This window comes from Corvus hawaiiensis, chromosome 25 (assembly GCF_020740725.1).
Source record: "Corvus hawaiiensis isolate bCorHaw1 chromosome 25, bCorHaw1.pri.cur, whole genome shotgun sequence".
Classification (NCBI taxonomy): Eukaryota; Metazoa; Chordata; class Aves; order Passeriformes; family Corvidae; genus Corvus; species Corvus hawaiiensis.
Genome location: NC_063237.1, coordinates 3,546,659 through 3,565,727, shown reverse-complemented (window position 1 = coordinate 3,565,727; position 19,069 = coordinate 3,546,659). Strand labels below are relative to the sequence as shown.

Here is a 19,069-nt window from a genome sequence, read left to right as displayed (position 1 = left end):
CGCTTCTCTTCAATGTGGGCAAACCAAGGATTAATGACACTGGGGCTGAGCAGCCCCAAAGGAGGAATGAAGGTAAAACTGACTATAAAGGTTGCAGATCAAATCAGTCGTTCCTATGGCAAGTGTCAGAGATGATGCCAATTAACTTGATTTAAAAAAAGAACCCTCAGTGTTTAATAATCCAGCATGTTACCGACACGTGGCTCCAGGATTTATTAAAGCTTTTTTATTAGATCAGTGCCCTTTCCATATTGTCATTCCTCGACACCATTGCCCTCTGCCGGAGGATGGGGATCTCTCTCGTCATGTGGCACCTGATTCTTCCCAAAACCGTGCAAAACTCCTTTGTTTTAGGAGTACTTTAACCCCAAAATCACATTCGAGCCAGTGGTTTGTGTCCTTCGCCTCACTTTTCAAAAGTGAAAAAGTGAAAAAGGCGGGATACTTTCTGTAGTGGAAAATACAGTTTGATCGGTTTAATTGATGCTTAAATTTGTTCCTCCTCCTTCATTTCCCTGGGGAAGAGGAGACGGCAGAAGTTTAAAACTGACGATCTGAACGAAGCAGGTTTTGTTTCGAGCACTGTCAGTGGGAAAAGTAGAGTGGTGTTACGATGGGGCAGGGGTGGAGTGAATGCCTTGAAGAGGAGAATCCTTTTTCCCAGACCAATTTTTGTCTCGTGCCACGAACAGCAGCAAAAAGCGTCGCCTGGCTTTGGCAACAAGGGAATTTTGGGATTTAGGGCAAGCTCTTTGTCTCGGGCTGCAAAGCTGTGACTCGTCTCACCAGCAGTGTAAAATCACAGGCTCACGTGTATTCCTGGCTGATGTTGTTCACGGGAGGAAATGGATTTCGCCTTTGGCACGCGAGGAGAGGGGGGAGCGTGGCTTTGTGACACTGAGAGCCGGCGTCACCTCGCACCGAGGCCCTCGGTGGCATCAGGGTGTTGGAGAGGGAAGCTTGAAATACTCTGGATGGAGATTTCACAGTGCTCACAGCAGCCCCAAGGAATTCTTACCGTGTCCTTCAGGCAGGGTCATCAATAAAAGCGAATCCCTTCAGGAATTAGCAGTGAGGAAATGCCTTTGCTGCAGAGCAGAGCCTGTGGTGCTCTGGGGGTGCTGCCAGGCAGCTCGGGGTGCAGAGCGTGGCCAGAACTGGGGTCAGGCTCTGGCTCCATGTCCCTGCCATCACCCATCAGCATCCGGGACCCACCCTGGGGTCGTGTCCCTTTGGGGATATTAATTGCAGCCACTGCATCTGAGTCACATCTGCAGCCCTGAAGCGCCGATGGTGCGAGCAGAGCTCAGCCAGCTCTGGGGGGACAGGGAAGGGAACATTCCCTGTGCCTGGCAGCTCTCTCTGCTTGCCCACGAGTGGGCTGTGCTGGCCCAGCTGGAGCTCCAGAGTGACAGCTGAGTGACCAGGGAGCTGCTGAATGCTCCGGAGCAAATAAAAAGGAATCGATGCACAAATCGTTGGAGCCTGCTCGTTCTCCCCTGTGCTGAGGGGTTGGAAAGCAGAGCAGCATCCCAGCCCAAAGGTGCTCTTCTTCCATCATGCCAAGCCCAGCCTGACCCACGGGAGGAGGCTGAATTGAGCCTGGATGGGCAGGAGGCAGGGAAAGGGCAGCTTTAAGGTAGGGGCACTGTGTCTGGAGGAAGCTGCCGGTGACAAACAGGGCATTTGGTGATGCCAGCCCACCGTGGCAGCTGGCCAGGGGCTGTGGATGGGCTCTGAGGGGCTTTTTTAGCTGTCATTTGCTCCCACCCCCTCTCCAGCAGCAGAATCCTGTCCTTGGTGCATTTCTGGGGAAGGCACTTTACCGGGTAAGGTGTTCAGGCTTTCCAGCTGCCCCCTACAGCCCGGCCCTGGCAGGGGATGCTCAAGGGATGTGTTCCAGCTTTATCCGAGGATTCAAAGGATGCCAACACTCCATGTCCTCTGTTCAGGCACGGTCAGCGACCGCAGGGACGGCAGGGATGAGGCCAGATGCTCTTTCCTGAGGGCACTGTATTTGGCAGAGCAAGGCCAGCGGGATTTCTCTGGCTCTGAGAGCTGGACAGGGAGGCAGCAGAAGGCTGATGCTTGCTGGAATAATTCCTCCTCTTCCTCCCTGGTTTATTTTGTCTGAATGAGGCTGCTTTCACCAATTCTGAAAAAAAGGAGAGAGCTCTGGCTGGGGAACTGGCTGTTTGCTAGAGTTGGCTGGAAATTTTCCTACAAGTTTGTGTTTTGTATGTGTGGAAAAAAACAAGTGTTCACTGAAACTTTAGTTGAAGAACATTTACATGTCACTTTTAAGGACAAAGCCCAACCTATGTCCTCCCTCCCTCTTGTTTTCCCTGGTAAATTAATACCTCTGTGATTGAAGTGCTAATTTGGAAGAACCAGGTTCTGTCCAGCCACTTGAATATCGCTTGATTGCAAGATTCCTTTAGAGGAAAGACCTGTCAGCTCTTGGAGCCATTTCGCTCCAAGTGGGCTTCATGCCAGGGGCTGGCTGTACAGCCCAGGGGCCAAGGGAAATTGGCATCAATCCAATTCGGGCTAATCAGGGATCTGAACCTGGATTTCTCCATGCCTGCCCCATGCCACCAGGAAAAAGCCAGCTCTGAGAAAACATTTGCACAAGTAGCGTGGCATCAAGAGCCCAGGCTCAAGGAGCTCCCTCTGACTGAAGGAGGGGTCTGATAATTCCCAGATCACTGGCGGCAGGAGAGCAGTGCTTTTCCCAGAGCATCCTGCTCCCTCTGCAGTATCCCTGGGCTCTCCCTGCCTGCACTGCAGCCCTTTTAGCAGCCTCTGATGCGTTCCCCCACATGGGAGCAGCGGCACTAAACTGCTACCCGTGTTTGCAAACTGCCCACCCTGCGTGGCAGCCCCGCTAAGTGCTGTGCTTTGCTCGCCGCGGCGCCCGGGTAAAACGCAGTCTGCTTAAATCTTGTATGTGCTCGTGTTGCATCAAACTAAGCCATTGTGGCACTTTAATATACTCCAGGCACAGCACCTCTGAGGGGGAATGAACCTGAGCAGGCTGCTGGAAGCCTGAGCTAAAACTGGCTGTGTTGGAGCTGCCGGCAGGATGGGCCGAGCCGAGGGGATACGGATGGGGAAAAATATGGGATCACGTCTTTGTGCCACGGGAGCAGAGGTGCAGCCACCCCAAGAGCTCTGCCCGGCCGAGGGAGAGGATCTGGGGGATCACAGCATGTGCTGATGTGTCAGGCAGTGGTGTGGTCATGGCAGTCTCTGCTCCTTCCGTGGGCTTGGCTGGCTCGTGGGGAAGGTTCTTTTCCGCTGGGATGGCTCAGACACTGCGGCACCGAGCAGCTTTCATTTGGCTGGCAAGAGGGACTTGCTTGACAAGGGGAAAGCAAGGCCCTGGGCACCCAGGAGGAATCTCCCTGGAGGGGTGGGACACTTTGCTGCTGCTCACTGCCTCAGTGGGGTCTGTTCTTCTTGAGGAGGATTTGGGAATTCTGGTACTTTCTCTGCCTACTCACCTTTGCTCTGTGTTGCAGGTTTGCTTCCACATGAGTCCCTGAGGTTCCTGCTGGCAGCTCCAGCAGTGCCCTGCAGAAGTGCTCTCCTGCTCCTGGGCTCAGCAGCCGAGGCCCCTGCAAACCTGCTTCTGCAATGGGTGGGTTGTAAGCACTGGTAAGACCCACGAGTCGTGTCGCCTTCGCTGCTCTCTCCCTCTCTCGCGTTCTCTCTCTCTCTGTCCTTGCTCCTTCCTGCCCATTTATTTCTGTTCTCCATGTGCTCTGCTGTTCTGTCTCTGGGGTTTTCACTGTCAGGTAATGAGGAGCTGTGGGCCCAGTCAGTCTTGGAGATGCCGAAGAGACGAGACATCCTGGCTATCGTGCTGATAGTTCTGCCCTGGACACTACTAATCACCGTGTGGCACCAGAGCACCATTGCTCCGCTGCTTGCAGTGCACAAGGGTGAGAGAAACCAAACCAGCCCATGCCAAGTCCGTGCATCCCCCCTTCGCCCTCATCTCCTCTCTCATTCCATTTCTCCATGGCAGCCATGCTCATCTCAGCTCCCAGACCATGCCCATGCAGGAGCCTCCCCACCTCTGCTGTAGGAACAGCCCAGTGCTCGTAGGGGTCCTCCAGAGGCATCAAACTCCAAGTCATGGGATGTGCTCATTGCACTTGGAGAGCTCTTTATGGCCTAAATCCAGAGTGCTGCTTCTCTTTGTTCCCTGAGAGAGGATTCCCTCCCTGCTGGCCTTTGCAGCTCTCTGCAGACAGAGTTATTCCAGCAGGAAAGCTGCAAAGAGAGCAGAGGAAACAAAGCTGCCACTCGAGGCAGCTGCTCCAGGAGACGTGAGGCTGAGAGCACTTTTTAAGGAAAGCAGAAAGCAGTGCTCTTGCACTTGAAGGAGAAGGCAGAGCCAGATCTCACCTTCCTGGGGGAGTTACAAAGCTATGAGAAGTTGACTTCCACACGGCCTGTCACACACTGCAGTAAATACAGCCCTGGCCCAAATCTGGAGGCTGTAGGAAGTTCTTTCGGCTGGAAGCATCCTAGCTTGGTCCTGTTCTTGGCACAGCAGTAATACCTAAGGGTCGTGAGGGCTCTTGGGGGCTGGAAGAAGCCACGCTGCCCTCTGCCACCTTCCTTCTTGGCTCTGCCCTTCTGCTGTAGGCAGGCTGGTCTGGGGGAAGAAGGCCAGCTCATTTGCAGGACCCTTTCATCCTCTCTGTTCCCTTTCTCTGAGGGATTCTCTTCCCTTTTAGAGTTTGTCCCCATCCTCCACAGCTGCTTATCCCTTTGCTGGGCACTGATGTGCAGCTTGAGTTGTAGGAAGCTCCTTCTGCCCCGAGCAGCTTTCCCTTTCTCCTGACAGCCACCCCTGAGGCTTTGGGCAGGAAAAAATGACTCTGGTCCCTTCTGGGGACAGTGTTTCAGAGGGTGAGGGATCTACTGGGCTCTAAAACAGGACTTTAAAGATGACTGAAAACACGCTGCCTGTCCGTACAGCAGTTTGGTTCACTGCCCTAAAAGCTGTTTTCTGTGAATGGCCACTGCAGTTACAGCACAGAGACTGCTCCAATGACTCAGTCAAGAACTCCTGATGACCTTGATAAGACACTTCTCTGCTTCTCACAGCCCCCAGTGGAAAGTGAGTGGTGGTAGAGACCAACCTCAAAGCTCTTGAGAGGAACCATTTTGTTCTTGTGGAGCGTTTCTGAGATCCTCTGCTATCAGGTGCTGAGAGAGATGTGCACCTGGAGATGCCCAGAACAGCAGAGCCTCCCCGTGCCAGGGCTTACAGCTGGGGCTTTGACCTGCAGGGCTGCAAACTGTCTCGGGCACTGTCCTGGCTAATTTCATTTGTGTCTGTGTCCAATGAATTTCACAGATTGATTTCTGAATTGATTCCAGCATTCTCTGCTCTCAGAGAGCTCTGCTGTGTGATGCTGAGGTGCTTTGCAGTACATGGGGCCTGCTATCAACACATACCCTGTTCCCTCCCTCAAATACCGACCCCCCTCTGTCAATGCCATGGAGTACGAGGCCTTCGTGTGGTTCAGGTATCAAAGCCTGTGCTGCTGGAAGAATAACACGCTATGAAAAAGCCATGGGTAGTCCCCTGCTGGGCCAGATCTAATGGCTCTCTGTTCCTGTTCTTTCTCATCTCGAGTTCCTGGTAGTTACCTGATTTTGCAAAATCTATGGCTCAAAGTGTTCTGTGCCCACTGGAGAGCCAGGCTTACATCCTGAGTGGGGGTCCCCCTTCATCTCTGCAGACCGTGGCATTCCCACTGCTCTGCAGTGGAAACTGGGGAAGTTGGACCCTGGAAAAGTGGCAGGTGCGTCAACATTGGTTTCCCTTGAGCTGATTGTGAACAATTTGCAGGGATTTCATATGTTTGGATCAGAGTATCCAATCTTTAGGCAGTTCACTGCTCACATCTGCACCCCTGAGGGGGCTGTTATGTTCAGAGGCTGGAGGGGCCTTTTTGAGGCAGGTTAGTTAAAGGCAGGGGAAAGTCTCTGCAGGAAAAACCTACAATTACAGGCTTTAATTTCCACTCTCCATTTCTGGGTTTGAAGCGTGTCTTTCCCCACTTCTCTGTGCCTGTCAGAGAGCAGTGGGGCACTGCAGTGTCCTGCCCAGACCACGCTGCTGGAGATCTTCATTGGCCTGGTGTTTTCCACCAGTTATTCCCCTGCCTCCCAGTCCAGGTGCCCCAGTGCCTGAGTGCAGAGCCATGAGTCCTGTCCCACTGAGCACGGTGCCCAGAGCACTGGAGCTCTTCAGGGATGATGGATCATCAGTCCATGTGGCTATTTTCTTGATCTAGATCCAATCGCTCTACGATCCCGTCTCTTCTGGGTGCTTTTTGAAGCTCCTTGTTGTGAGCACTCAGCCCAGTTGTCCTGGGCTCTATGGCCTTTTATTTATGCTGGTTTTCTAGCAGCAGAATCTTCTTTTCTCACGTGTGTTTGTCCCTGACTCCTTTATTTATCCGTGCACTTATTTATGAAAGCCTCCACCTGAGCCCGTTTCCTCTCCTCGCACCCACGGGGGTGACCCGCTGGTGGCCGCAGCCTGCTGGCTCAGCCAGGGGGTGCCGGACACCCGAGTCCATGCGGCTTTCTCTTCTCTCCATGCCCTTGCTCAGATGATGGTGGTGACTCCCAGCGTGATCTCGCTGCAGGCTTGGACTCCAAGGAATACTGCCTGTCGGACCGGGACATTGTGGAGGTGGTGAGGACAGAGTACGTGTACACGCGCCCACCCCCGTGGTCGGACACGCTGCCCACCATCCACGTGGTCACCCCCACCTACAGCCGGCCCGTGCAGAAGGCAGAGCTGACCCGGCTGGCCAACACGCTGCTGCACGTGCCCAACCTGCACTGGATCCTGGTGGAGGATGCCCAGCGCCGCACGCCACTCATCACCCGCCTGCTGCGGGACACGGGGCTCAACTACACCCACCTCAACGTGGAGACACCCCGCAACTACAAACTGCGCGGGGACATGAGGGACCCCCGCATCCCCCGCGGCACCATGCAGAGGAACCTGGCCCTCAGGTGGCTGAGAGAGACCTTTAACAAAAACAACAGCCAGCCCGGGATTGTTTACTTTGCTGATGATGATAACACCTACAGTCTGGAGCTCTTCGAGGAGGTAAGAGGTGGCTGGGAGGGCTGAACGTGGCTGATTACCACGGGGAGGGGGTGAGAGATGCCGTGAGTGAGCTGAGGAGATGCTGCGCATGTCATCTCCTGAGCTCTGGATTAGTCCTGGCTGTAGTCGCTGCAGCTGTGCTCAGCTTTTCTCCGGGGCTCTGTTACCCTGTGTGTTTCCCAGAGTCAAAGCATCCCGTGGGAAGCCACGGGAACCCCGGTTTATCTGTGGCATGTGAGCAGGAGGCAGCTTCCATGGAAAGGGAGCTAATGAGGAGTCGCCTTCCCCTGTGGGGAGCCTTGTTAGGGTTGGAACATCCCCTGCTGCCCGATGTGCAAAGAAACCTCAGCCACCCTTCTTCCTCGCCTCATCCCGGAGATTTCCAGCTCATCTGACCTTTTCCACCTTCCTTCTCCACCACTTGGCTGTCTGTTAATTCCTGTCTGTTTTTATTTGAGGGGTCCCTGGAGCTCCTTTTCCTGCCCTGCCGTTTGCCTTTGCTTGCTCCATCCCAAGGTTAAATTCCGTGGCTATCAGGAGCCTGGCGCCCGCTCCGCACAGACCCCGGCTGAGGGAGGCAGCAGTGCCCTGCCAGAGCCACCCCTGAGCTGTGTCAGCACAGCCGCGGCGCTTCCAGGACATCTTGTTCAGAGATGTTCTCTGTGCTTGTCTCTGCCTTGCTGCACACCCGAGGAGCGGGAGTTGGTCAGAGATTTTGCTTCCCCTGCTGGGAAAGCGGAGCCCTTCCTGCGCTGCCGGGGCGAGGGATGTCTCTGTGCCAGGAGACGGACAGCTTCTCCCCCCTGGAGCAATTCCTCTTGCAGCACCCGGGCATGGATGTCTCCCAGGCTGCTGTCAGCAGGCAGAGGAGCCAAGATCTCCCCCTGGAAGTTTGTGGCTCCAGGGCTGAATTTCAGCGTGTCCTGACAATCTGATTGTGCTTGAGCAGGGGAAGTTTTCCCCGGGCTTTTCCACCTTTGCTCTTTGTTCCACTCCAACTGGGGCTCTAAAGGAACTCCTGTCTGCAGGTTTGAATGGTCTTACAGTGCCAGGTACCTCACCTGGCTTCCAGCTCAGAAATTACTTGTTCCCTCCCCCTGACACCAAACTCTTGCAGCAAGGGACAAGAAAGGAGGATTGCTTCCTCCCCCACCAGCTGCCAGTTTTCATACCATAGGGATCTCCTATTTATTTCCTCATACATGCCTCTTTCCCTTCCCTGACGGCTCTCACTTTAGCTTGCACAGCCACAGGAACACACACGCTTTGAAAGCTGAAAGTGAATTCAGACTGAATTTCTTTCTTCCCCCGTCCCCTTTAAGGCTGGCTCTGGCAGCATCTTGAGACAGACTCCTCACATGAATAAAGCAGAAAGGATTCCTTCATTCACTCGTGTGCTGTGCTCGTAGAGGCTTCTCCTCTCTGATATGTCTCTGCAGTTAAGGTCACTGAGCCAAGGAAATGTGCTGTGAAATGCAGGAGACACACATTATTGTTCCCTGTGGACAGGGGCTGCCGTTAGCAGCTGTATAATGCAGAAGGGCAAGTGCCAGAGCTCTTCTGCTCTTGTTTGCAGTAATTAGCAGTGATGAGATTAGCTCTGGGAGATCCCTGATCTAAGAGAGCGAGCTGAGAGCAGGACGGGAGGCTGAGCCTGCCAGGGAGCAGGGCAGGGTGCTGGGCGTGAGCGGGCAGAGTGGCATTCAAAGCATCTGCCTTGGCAAGTGCAGGCAGCCCCTGGTGGCTCCGCTCTATTTCTGGCGACCGGAGGGAGCAGAGGCACCCGGCGTTGTTCCACGGGGCAGGAGCAGTGAGAAAGGACTGTCCTGCCTGCTGGGAATGTCTGGAGAGGCTGTGCTTCCCAGCTGGCCCCGAGGCGGGGAGCTGCAGTACCTCACTCTGGAGATGCCCTTAGCCTTGCATAGGCTGAGATCGCAGCTTAAATACCTTAATAGAGACCACCTTTCTTCCTAGACATGCCATTCCGGCATTTCCAGGTGGCCTTGGACAAGGTGCTTCTCTCCTGTGTCTTTGCCCATGTGGAGCCCGACAGCTGGACAAAAACCCCACTCATAAATCCCAGAGACGCTCCTTTTTGGCTGCTTTGTTTTCAGTGCTGAGCCCAGCTCGGCTCCGTGGCCATTGCTGCCAGCTGGCACTTTCCAAAGCACTTCACTTGTCCAGCTCTGGCACGGGCAGCCTCTTACAGGTGAGGCCTGAGCCACAGAGGTGCTGCCTCGGGGTGGGGTGCAGGTTGTCGGCTCCAGCTGGAGCTCGGGACGTGGGATCGCAGGATGGGTTCTGCTGGGAACCACGCGGAAGCCACGGGCGGGGGTCAGCGTGTCCCTGTGTGTGCTCGCCCCCAGATGCGCAGCACCAGGAAGGTGTCGGTGTGGCCCGTGGCCTTCGTGGGCGGCCTGCGCTACGAGTCGCCCAAGGTGAACGCGGCGGGGAAGGTGTACGGCTGGAAAACCGTGTTCGACCCGCACCGCCCCTTCGCCATCGACATGGCCGGCTTCGCCGTCAACCTCAGGCTCATCCTGCAGCGCTCTCAGGCCTACTTCAAACTGCGGGGAGTCAAGGGTGGCTACCAGGAGAGCAGCCTGCTCCGGGAGCTGGTCACCCTCAACGACCTCGAGCCCAAGGCTGCCAATTGCACTAAGGTATGGGCTCGTCCTCATGTGGGGGGTTGTGAGGAGCCAGAGGGGGGGAAAACCCCGGTCAGCCCCATCATTCCATCACTTCACAGAATTGCAGAACATCCTGAGTTGGAAGGATTATCCAGCTCCTGCTCCAACAATCCCAGCCTGGGCATCCCTGGCAGTGCTGTCCAAACGCTCCTGGGGCTCTGGAAGCCTCGGGGCTGTGCCCATTCTCTGGGGAGCCTGGGCAGTGCCCAGCACCCTCTGGGGGAAGAACCTTTTCCCTGATATCCAGCCTAACCCTCCCCTGACACAGCTCCAGCGCTTCCCTGGGTCCTGTCCCTGCTCACCAGAAAGAAGAGATCAATGCCTGTCCATCCCCTGCCCCTCATGAAGAAATCGCAGACAGCTGTGAGCCTCCCCTCAGTCTCCTCCAGGCTGCTCCTCTGTGTTTGGAGGGAGCACACCCCCGTTTCGTGGAAGCAGGGAATGGGTGATTACTCACTAAAATGTGTGGAGGGCACTTAACTGTTTTGGTTGCAGGCTGCTAGTGGTTGCATAAGCCTCGAAATACAGAGTCTTCTTTCCCCCGTAGCTGTTCTTTCTTATACTACCCCTAAAAAAATTTGTTTTCAAGGTGGGCTTTCCTGTGGCCTTGCTGATCCCCTGGAGCAGGGAATTCCATGGTTGAAGTGAATTAATGTGAGTTCCTGAGGGGGTTTGAGTGCTGTGACACGCTGAGGTTTGGCTCTGTGGGGCCGTGTGAGCTGTAACCCAGGAGCAGCAGCCACAGCCAAGGGCTGTTCACACAGTCTCTGCCTTGTTGCCAAGTTGTCTTCTCCCTCCTGACATCTCTGCAATGTCTGTGCTGTAGGTGCCCACAACAACCTGGATTTTTCTGTGTCAGAGCTAATATAGAAATGTTTTAGTGCCTGGGATATTGCTCTGAGCTCCAGGAGGCTTCCAGAAAGCTTTGTTTGGGGGGGATTTCACTGCTGTCAGCTGACTGATCGATCCTGACTGCGCACATGGAGCAGAACCCCATGTGCTAAATAACACAGAAACCCAGAGCACGCTGGTGGCTCTCCTGAAGGCTTCCTAGTCTAGGATGAGAGATGAATCTGTCTGGGCTGACAGGGGAGCGTGGGAGACACCATGAGACAAAGCTGGTTAGTGTGACAGGCGTCACCCACAGCCCATCAGCAACAGAGGTGCTGTCAAGGGCTTTGAAGCTTTGTGAGTGGGTTCCCTAAACACTGGAGCTGTGGTGGGGGTGCCTCTGAGATCAGAGACCCCTGTGTAGCACTCTCACACCTTTGTCTGTTATAAACATCAGCCAGTCTGAATTAGAGAGCCTTTATTGCTTAATTACCCCAACAGAATTGTTCTTTTATTGCAAATAAGTTGTTATTGCCATCAGCCCCAGTGCTGGATCCAGGTCTCCATCCCTTTTTGGGATAGGAAAAAAAGAGCTTCTAATACCTTTTGTCTGATTTCCATGTGCACTGCTCCACAGCCCCCAGCCATGGAAAAAACCAGGGATCACTCTGTTTTCCTCATAAGGAAACCAGGAATAAGAAGGGGAAGCCCAGGGAAAGGAGCAAGTCTGGGTTTTATCTGGTACCTGCTGTGCCTCTCTGAATCCACGTGTCTGTGTTTGGCTGTCCAGTGCTGGGACAAATAACACAAGCAGCCTCCCGAGGTTAGGGAAAGAGACTGGATTAAAATCAGATCCCTGTTCCTGGGCCCAGTGTGGAAATAAATGTGTTTCCAACAGGCAGGAGAGATGGACAGGCTGCTTTTAGGCTGGTACACAGAAGATTAGGGGTGTTTACTCCATTCAGTCCTTGCCCTACTGTCCCTGCTGTGAATAAGTACCTGTTGGAAGGAAGCTGTGCTAAAGGCTGGGGGTGGGAATGACAGCCTTGGAGGAACACCGGAGGAAGGAGAGGAAAGAAAAGGTTGTTTCCAGGCAGGAGGAAACAAATGGTGCTGGAGCCAGGCAGGGCTGTGACACAGGTCAGGGATGGGGAGGAAGAAGCAGGGATTGCTGCCCAGCATCGGAAGCAGACTGTGCTTCTTTTCTTGGCTGGGCTGGGGAGAGCTCACAAGGGTCCTTGTTGTGAGCTGAATGCTGTCTGCTCCTGGCAAGCTCCGAGGGCAGCTTTGCAGGTTGGGTTCTGCCTTTCTGCTTCAGCTGCTGCCAGCAGCCTCCATTCCCCTGGAAGTCTCCATTTCTGGTTTTACTCCCCCATTTTACCAGGAGCAGAGTTCGGGCCAGCAGCAGAGAAGGCCCAAAGCCAGCTGTGGTCTGGGGTCCTCTCATCCCGAGATCAAAGCCCAGGCTCCTCTCTCTCTCTCTCTCTCTCTGCTGTGCTCCCAGCACTTGTCATGCTTTGCTTCTGTTAAACATAACCACACACCTGCTTTGCAGGGAGATTTACATTAAAAATTATGATGTGCTTAGATAGAGTCATTAAGGAGGGATCAGAGGAATGTGTAAGATAAGCACAGGCATCTGTTCTCCAAAAATGCTGCCTTCCCTGTGTGCAGTGCTGTACTGGCAATATTGATCAGAATTCAGCCCACAAACACACACTTCTGCAAAAAGCTGAAGCTTAGGCCAAAGGCCACGTATCCTGCTTATTTTCTTGGATTTGGGAGCTGCCCAAAATGAAGGAGAAAGTAGAGAAAGTTGGTATTATTTGCTGAGGGGAAAGTTATCCCTCCTAATGAGGAGGGAAGGATTGATTTATCCTGGAGCTGTAAGGAAACAGGGCTTTGCAAGGATTCTCTGCATTTGGAGTTCTACTGCTCGTGCATTTCCCTACTCCCCCAAATCAAACCATCCTGTCTTCAGTCCACTGGCACAGGAGGGAGGTCTGAGACTTGGCATTCCCGTGAGGCTGATGGAAGGGGGGGACATTCTGCTCCCCATTTTCTATTAACACCCAGGAGAATAATCTGCAGTGAGCTCAGCCAGGAAAGGAGAGTCAGGGGGCCCATGGGCACCATGAATGCCACAGCTGGGGGAACTTTTTGTTGTCAGGCTGGAGGACGGGGAGCAAAGCTGCCCTTTCAGCCTGGTGTCTCTTTTCCTTCACATTCTGTAGTTTCCATTTCAAGCAACAACTCCTGAACCCCTCCTGGGAGGGTCTGTGTGCTGGAAGCCCTGCGACCCCCTCCCACTGCAGGTCGACTCTCCTGTCTGCTTTTTAATCTCCTGTTGGAAGACAATGAATTGTTCTGCTGTGGAGATGAATCCCTGTCATCTCCCAGATCTGCTTTGAGCCCTGTGACTGCAAATGGCAGGGCTGGCAATGACTGGAAGGGTTTTGCAGTAGTATTTTCAAAGGGGAGTCCCTCAGGTGACCTGTATGAAACCACTGCTCAGGAAAAGTCAGATATTCGGTGCCACTCACTGTTTGGTCTCTTGTGAGGGAGCCAAAGCTTCCCTGAGGCATGAAGCACACTGCTTGTTGGAAAAACCAAGCACTGGCTGAAAGGAAAAGCAAATGTTTCTGTGCTAAATGGTGATCTACCTCCCACGTTAAAGAGCACAGCATGAAAAATGGTAAAAGCTGCTGTATCAAGCTGCAGACTCTGAAAATGGGTCCATTTTAGCTTGTTTAATCTCCCTTTTTTGACATTTGGCAGTAACAGTGCAGAAGTGGGATCCAGTTGAAGGAGAAGGCTGATCACGTGCAGCTGTGCTCCACTGCTTGTGGAGCGTGTGGTCAGAGCTGCTGAAGTGTGAGTGAGTCCCTGGGCCACAAGCAGGGCTGAGTGTGGAGTGTCAGCAGTGTCAAGGGCTCTCACCAGCTCCCACTGGAGAGGAGAACTGGCTACAGGATTTCTCCAGCACCTTTCTGCTGTTGGACCTGTCGCTGGTGCCTGCAGAGAGCCACTCGTTAGCCCTGTTTGGTTTTGCCTTTTCCCGGGCAGGCAGCGCAGTAATTGCAGCAGAGCCGCTGCTGTGGGGAGAGCAGCGCTGGAATCCAGGATAACTTTGAGAAGCGGGCTCTGAGGTGCTTGTGGGGGATGATGAAATGGATTTTTGGACCCACTCCAGCCAGCAGTTGGTCTCTACTGCTTCAGTATCAGCAGAGATTTAAGCTCCACACAGGAGGTGACTGCTCACATCAGAGATGAATTTGGTCAAACAAGCTCCTTGGGAAGGAGGGGGAAGGTGCTCTGCTTGAACCAGGAGGGTTTGAAAAGGGCTTTGTTCATCCTTCAGAAGGAGAACGTGCCCTCGTTTTTCAGGAAGGCAGGCACCGGGTGGAAGTGGTTTGCAGGATTCAGTGTGTAGGGGATTGTCATGGCAACCAGAGGGAAACCCCACGGGGTGGGAAAGAGCCACAGGTGAGGGGGAGCAGGAAACCTGCTCGGAGAGGATAAAGCTGCTCCCAGCAATCCTGGTTCTAGGGGGAAAGCACTGAGAATAATTGAGTATTTTAAGCAGCTTCCAGAACCGTCTGAGCACAGCAAGTAGAAACAATTTCCTATAATAGCCCCCTGGAAACACTCAGCCACCTCAGATTTTGCCAGTTCTCCTCCACAGATGTTGATCTCTGTGCAACTTTGCTGCCAAGACCGACGGAAGCTTTTAGGAGAAGCTTCAGTTCTGTTTTAAGCAAGCTGGAGAGGGGTTTTAATACCTGGTACAGCATAGGGGGTGGCTGTGTGGGGCCAGCATTCCAAAGGGACTGGGGAGGGGGCTTTTGAGGGGATCCTTAGGGTAGTGCTGGGTTATGAGAGGGTGTGTGCAGCGCAGAGCTCGTGGGAAGAAGGGAGGATTCTGGAACCAGCTCCTGCCTCAGCAGCTCTGAGGCAGCAGAGGCTGCACCAGCACTGCAGCAGCAGTGAGTCCTTCCCAGCTCGGTGACACTCTCCTGGCTTTTTAGGCCCTGGAAAGAATTCCAGAGTGAAAAGAGAAGTGATGCCGAGGTTAGGGGGCAGACTGATGTCTTCTGCCCAGTAGCGGATTTTCAGGGATGTGCTGAAAAATTCAGTTTCTATTTCCCCCAGTCGAAGGCAGGGGAGGTGATGGGAAGAGCTGGTGGCACTCAGCCAGATGCCTCTTCCCTCACAATGTGACCTGAACATCAGGAATTTGCATTTCCCCTCTGAGTGACTCCACAGACCAGGGGTGTAAGGTGATAACCAAGAAGTAGAGTGAGGAACTGGCTCTGTGGGGAGGCAGGGATGTGATTCCCTGGCTGGGAGGGAGCTGCCTTACTCCATTGGAAGGCTGATGAGCCTTTCGAGGAAGCTGCTGGATAACTACATGGAAGGAGCAGGTTAATGTCCCACGACAGCACACTGTAAAATGGGTAATTTCTGTGCACTGTGCATTTTGCAGAGCGGCAGCTCTGCCTAAATGAAGGTTTATGCAAAGCCCCTCTCAGCGGTGGATGCACCATTAGGCTCCAGGGTGGCTGGTTAAATTGCACTATTGATTTAATGTGCAGGAATATTTGTTAGTGCACTGGAGAGGTGCAGCTAATGACTTCTGCTGGCTTCTTCAGATTTTAGTCTGGCACACAAGGACAGAAAAGCCTGTGCTGGTGAACGAGGGCAAGAAAGGATTCACAGATCCCAATGTGGAAATCTGACTGTGCACGGCTGAACGGAGACCAACACCAGGTAAGAGCACACGTTCCTAACAGCAATGAGAAGCTAGAGAAGGGGCAGGAGAACGATAAAAGCTCTTTTAAATGCCCTTTTTCATTTCCATTATTCACCACCCTGACCTTCCCTTACTGCCAAACGTCTCAAGACCATTAGTTAATCTCTCTTTTTTTAAGTTAATCTGTTTTTAAGACAAAATGCTAAATACCTGGTGAGAGGTTGAGGGGAAGCTCCTGCAGGGAGCAGGAATTTAGGCAGAAGTTACACCATTAAGATCCTTGTCTAAACAAGGTTGCCTTGTTAACTGTCTAATACAGCTGAAGCACAGGGGTGAAGGGTGTGGATTCATCCACCTGCAAACACCTGAGGAAAGCTAAAGCAGTACCAGCCAAAGGATTTTGAAGTCCGGCAGAAGCTATCACTGAGGGAAATATTTAATTTATAACCACACTGAAGCCACACAGAGGCAGTGAGGAGTATGGGAAGCTGTGGGCTAAACCCCACCTGAGGTGTTTGTTCACCTGAGGAGAGCATGGGGTGTCTTTTGCAGTGGAAAGGAGGAAAGAACACACCCATTGATGGCTGATTTGTGTTTATTCATGCCTTGGGTATTTCTGCAGTGGGGCTGCAGGAGCGAAGGACGAGCTATTCACTTGTATCTGCACCCAGCCTGTAGAGCTGTGCTTCATTAATAATAAAAAAATAAGTGCACAATTCCCTTAAACTCGAGTGTAGAACCAGGCCTGGAGGGAGAGGAGGTCGCTGCTCTCGAGTCCTGAGAAGCAAGAGCAGGAAGGGCATAGATTTGCACAGCAGTGGTGAATTTTTACCAAGAATGGCAAATTCCCTGCGGGAAGCAGGACGGGGCCCTGCCTGCTGCTCTGTGGCCTTGGCAGGGCAGCAGGGGAGCCTGCACCAGGTTCTCTGTGCCAGGGAGAGGCTTCGCAGAGGGGCTGGAGCTCTCCAGCGCTGTCCCCAGTGCTGCTCCCCCAGCCCAGGCAGCCCAGCTCGGGACCTGCAGTGGGAGAGGGCTTTGGGATGGCTCTGCAGCGAGGCAGAGGGGTGATACCCGTGCTGCTTGTGTCTCTGTTGCAGAAGATTTCTTCATGCGCAAGGTTCCTCTCCGCAGCACCCACCCAGCCAGCCAGGCGGGAGCCAGGACCTCTGCTGACTCCCACGAGTTTTAGCCTTCTGAAACCAAGCAACACTGCATACATAAACTGCCCGGACCCCCTGCCCTTCCTCCTGGACTCGGAGCACAAGCAGACGCTCCGGAGGTGGAGACAAAAGCACAGAAAGGCCAGGACTGCCAGCTCCCGGCTCGCTGCGCTGGAGCCCCGCCGGGATGGGGCTGCACCGAGCAGGGGCTGTTTGCCAGCACCTGGGTGAGGGTGAGAGCCACGGCAGTGCCCCTGGGACTGGTTTTGCTGAGACACACCGACCTTGTGGCCACGTGTGCGACAGCCCGAGCAGCTCTCTGGCCGTGGAGGGGACAGCTGCCTTCCGAGATGGCACCTTAGCCCTTAATTTTAAACCTACTTTAATCAGTGTTTGTTACGCTGCACAAGACAGGAAGGGTTTGGGGGAGGGGGAAAAGCAAGGCAGGTTAGAACAAACCCATGAAGCATCGCTGTTCTCTGTATTCCCTCTCCTTTTCCTTCCTCAGTTTCACAGTTTGGGGGGCACCCTCCCATTTCTTGGCGTTCATGGAATCATAGCAGGGTTGGGGGTGGAAAGGTCCTCTGGTCCAACCCCCTGCCGTGGGCAGGGGGCACCTTCAGCTGGGCCAGGTTGCTCCTGGCCTTGAATATTCCCAGGGATGGGGCATCCACCACATCTCCAGGCAACCTGTGCCAGTGTTACACCACCCTCATTGTAGAAGAACGTCCTTGTATCTAATATATCCTCTTTTAGTTTAAACCATCGGCCCTCGTTCTATCCCTGCTAGAAGGTTTGTCCCCATCGTTCTTGTAACACCCCTGGGGGATGTCCCCAGAGTGGGATAGAGGGATAGGATCAGGGAGATGCTGATCACCACCAATTCACCACTGATCCTGGATGGAGTCGTGTTTCCAGCATGTGGGTCTCTAAAAATGCTAAAATAATTGGAACTGGGGATTTATGAGATTGCTGGGGCCACACACTGTAACATTCATCCAGATCTTGGTCCTGTTTAGCCCTAATTTGGTTCCTGTGAGCATTAGGGGTGGGATTCTCTGAAGGGTGCTCCTACCTAAAGGCAAATTTCCACTCTTAAAAAATAAAACTGCTTCAAATTAGGGACTGGATGCTAAGAGGTGATTTTAGTGCATTTCCCATGTGACTGGAATGTACCCTTCAGCCCCTATTTCTGCTCCTGCAGAGCTCCTGGAGTGAAAAACCACCCTGGAGCAGTTCCCAGTCACCTCTGATGGACAGAGCAGCACCCTTGGGAAGGGGATCCTGGGCTCAGCACCTGGCTCGAGGTGGCATCAAGCAGGACATCGGTCACCTCTGCCCCGGTGTGTGACACCAAAGGGCAGTGTTGGTGAAAGGGGGGTGCTGAAGGTGGGCTTTGCCCCTCGGTGAGAGACAGGACTGAGCAGTGCAGGAGCAGGACCTGGGTGCTGCCACCGTGGGTGACTCTGTTTGAGGCTGCCGAACATGCTGAGATAACAACTGAGGTACGACAGGCCCCTTCTCCCCATCCAAAACCCCTAAATTCCCTCCCCCTTCATAACTGTTGTCAAACCTTTCATCACCCCCCCCCCCCCACTGTCCCAATTCTTTCAAAAAGGTCTGAAGCACAATTTTACCTTTGAACTGAGGGGAAAATGTAATCCTGCAACAGATGTGGTTATTTTTTAGCCCTAACATATAGAACTATTAAAGTGCTCTGGGTTTGATTGTTGGCTTCGTGGTACAGAAGTCTCTCCTTGGACTAATGACATTGTGTATTTCCTGATATTTCAAAGGAAAATATTTTTTGTAAATTATTTTCCCCCACTGTATATCAGAACCATTGGGGAAAAGTCACATTCTTTAGTTCCCAGCCACAGAAGCCTTTACAAAAATGTTCCTTTTAGATGCGGTGGCTGAAGCACTACTTGGATAGAAAGTGTTGGATGCTGCTGGCTGCTCTGTGGGAACAGGTATTGTTATCTTGGATTAAAACTCTGCACTCAAGTAGATTTATTCTATTATTGTACTTCTGAGTTCCCTTCAGCCTGCAAACCCGACAGTGGAAAGAGACATTTTTCAAGGACTACCACGTTTTCATAACATTGATAGAGTTTCCAACTGATGTCCTCTCTGAGCTGCATGTTTTGGTTCACTAATCTGAATTCCAGTCCCTGCTGGGTTCCAACCTTCCCTCCTCGGAAGGAAATAACTTCCAGAAAGATGCAAAGGATGGAGTTCTGAACACAGCCCTGCACATTTGCTCTGGCCACAGGAGCCTGGGCCCTTTCAGCTGCCGTGGCCCTGGGGAGCAGAGATAGGTGTGACCAGACGTGGCCAGGATGGAGTGTGTTCCAGCTGCACTGTCTGTTGTCAGTTTTAAACAAACTGTATTTAAATTTGTTAAATAAAATGATGGTTTCTAAGAGCCAGAATACCCTGCACCTCCCTTACAGACACAGTCTGGTGTTTCCCTCAGAGC

At 53.2% G+C, this 19,069-nt stretch overlaps 1 protein-coding gene across 5 annotated transcripts in view; it reads left to right on the top strand.

Annotated features, from left to right (window-relative positions):
- Positions 1 to 19,015, top strand: part of B3GAT1 (beta-1,3-glucuronyltransferase 1) — a 34,728-nt gene extending 15,713 nt beyond the window's left edge. The window contains exons 2-7 of one of the 5 annotated variants that reach the window (XM_048328916.1): positions 3,525 to 3,643; positions 3,801 to 3,947; positions 6,681 to 7,153; positions 9,520 to 9,816; positions 15,327 to 15,444; positions 16,525 to 19,015. In XM_048328916.1, coding sequence (XP_048184873.1) covers positions 3,640 to 3,643; positions 3,801 to 3,947; positions 6,681 to 7,153; positions 9,520 to 9,816; positions 15,327 to 15,413 — 1,008 coding nt within the window. In that variant the 5' untranslated portion in view covers positions 3,525 to 3,639 and the 3' untranslated portion in view covers positions 15,414 to 15,444; positions 16,525 to 19,015. Of the gene's footprint in view, positions 1 to 3,524; positions 3,661 to 3,800; positions 3,948 to 6,644; positions 7,154 to 9,519; positions 9,817 to 15,326; positions 15,445 to 16,524 lie in introns of all 5 variants that reach the window. The other 4 variants (XM_048328915.1, XM_048328917.1, XM_048328918.1 and 1 more) reach the window with 4 other exon arrangements.
- Positions 19,016 to 19,069: the final 54 nt, after the last annotated feature.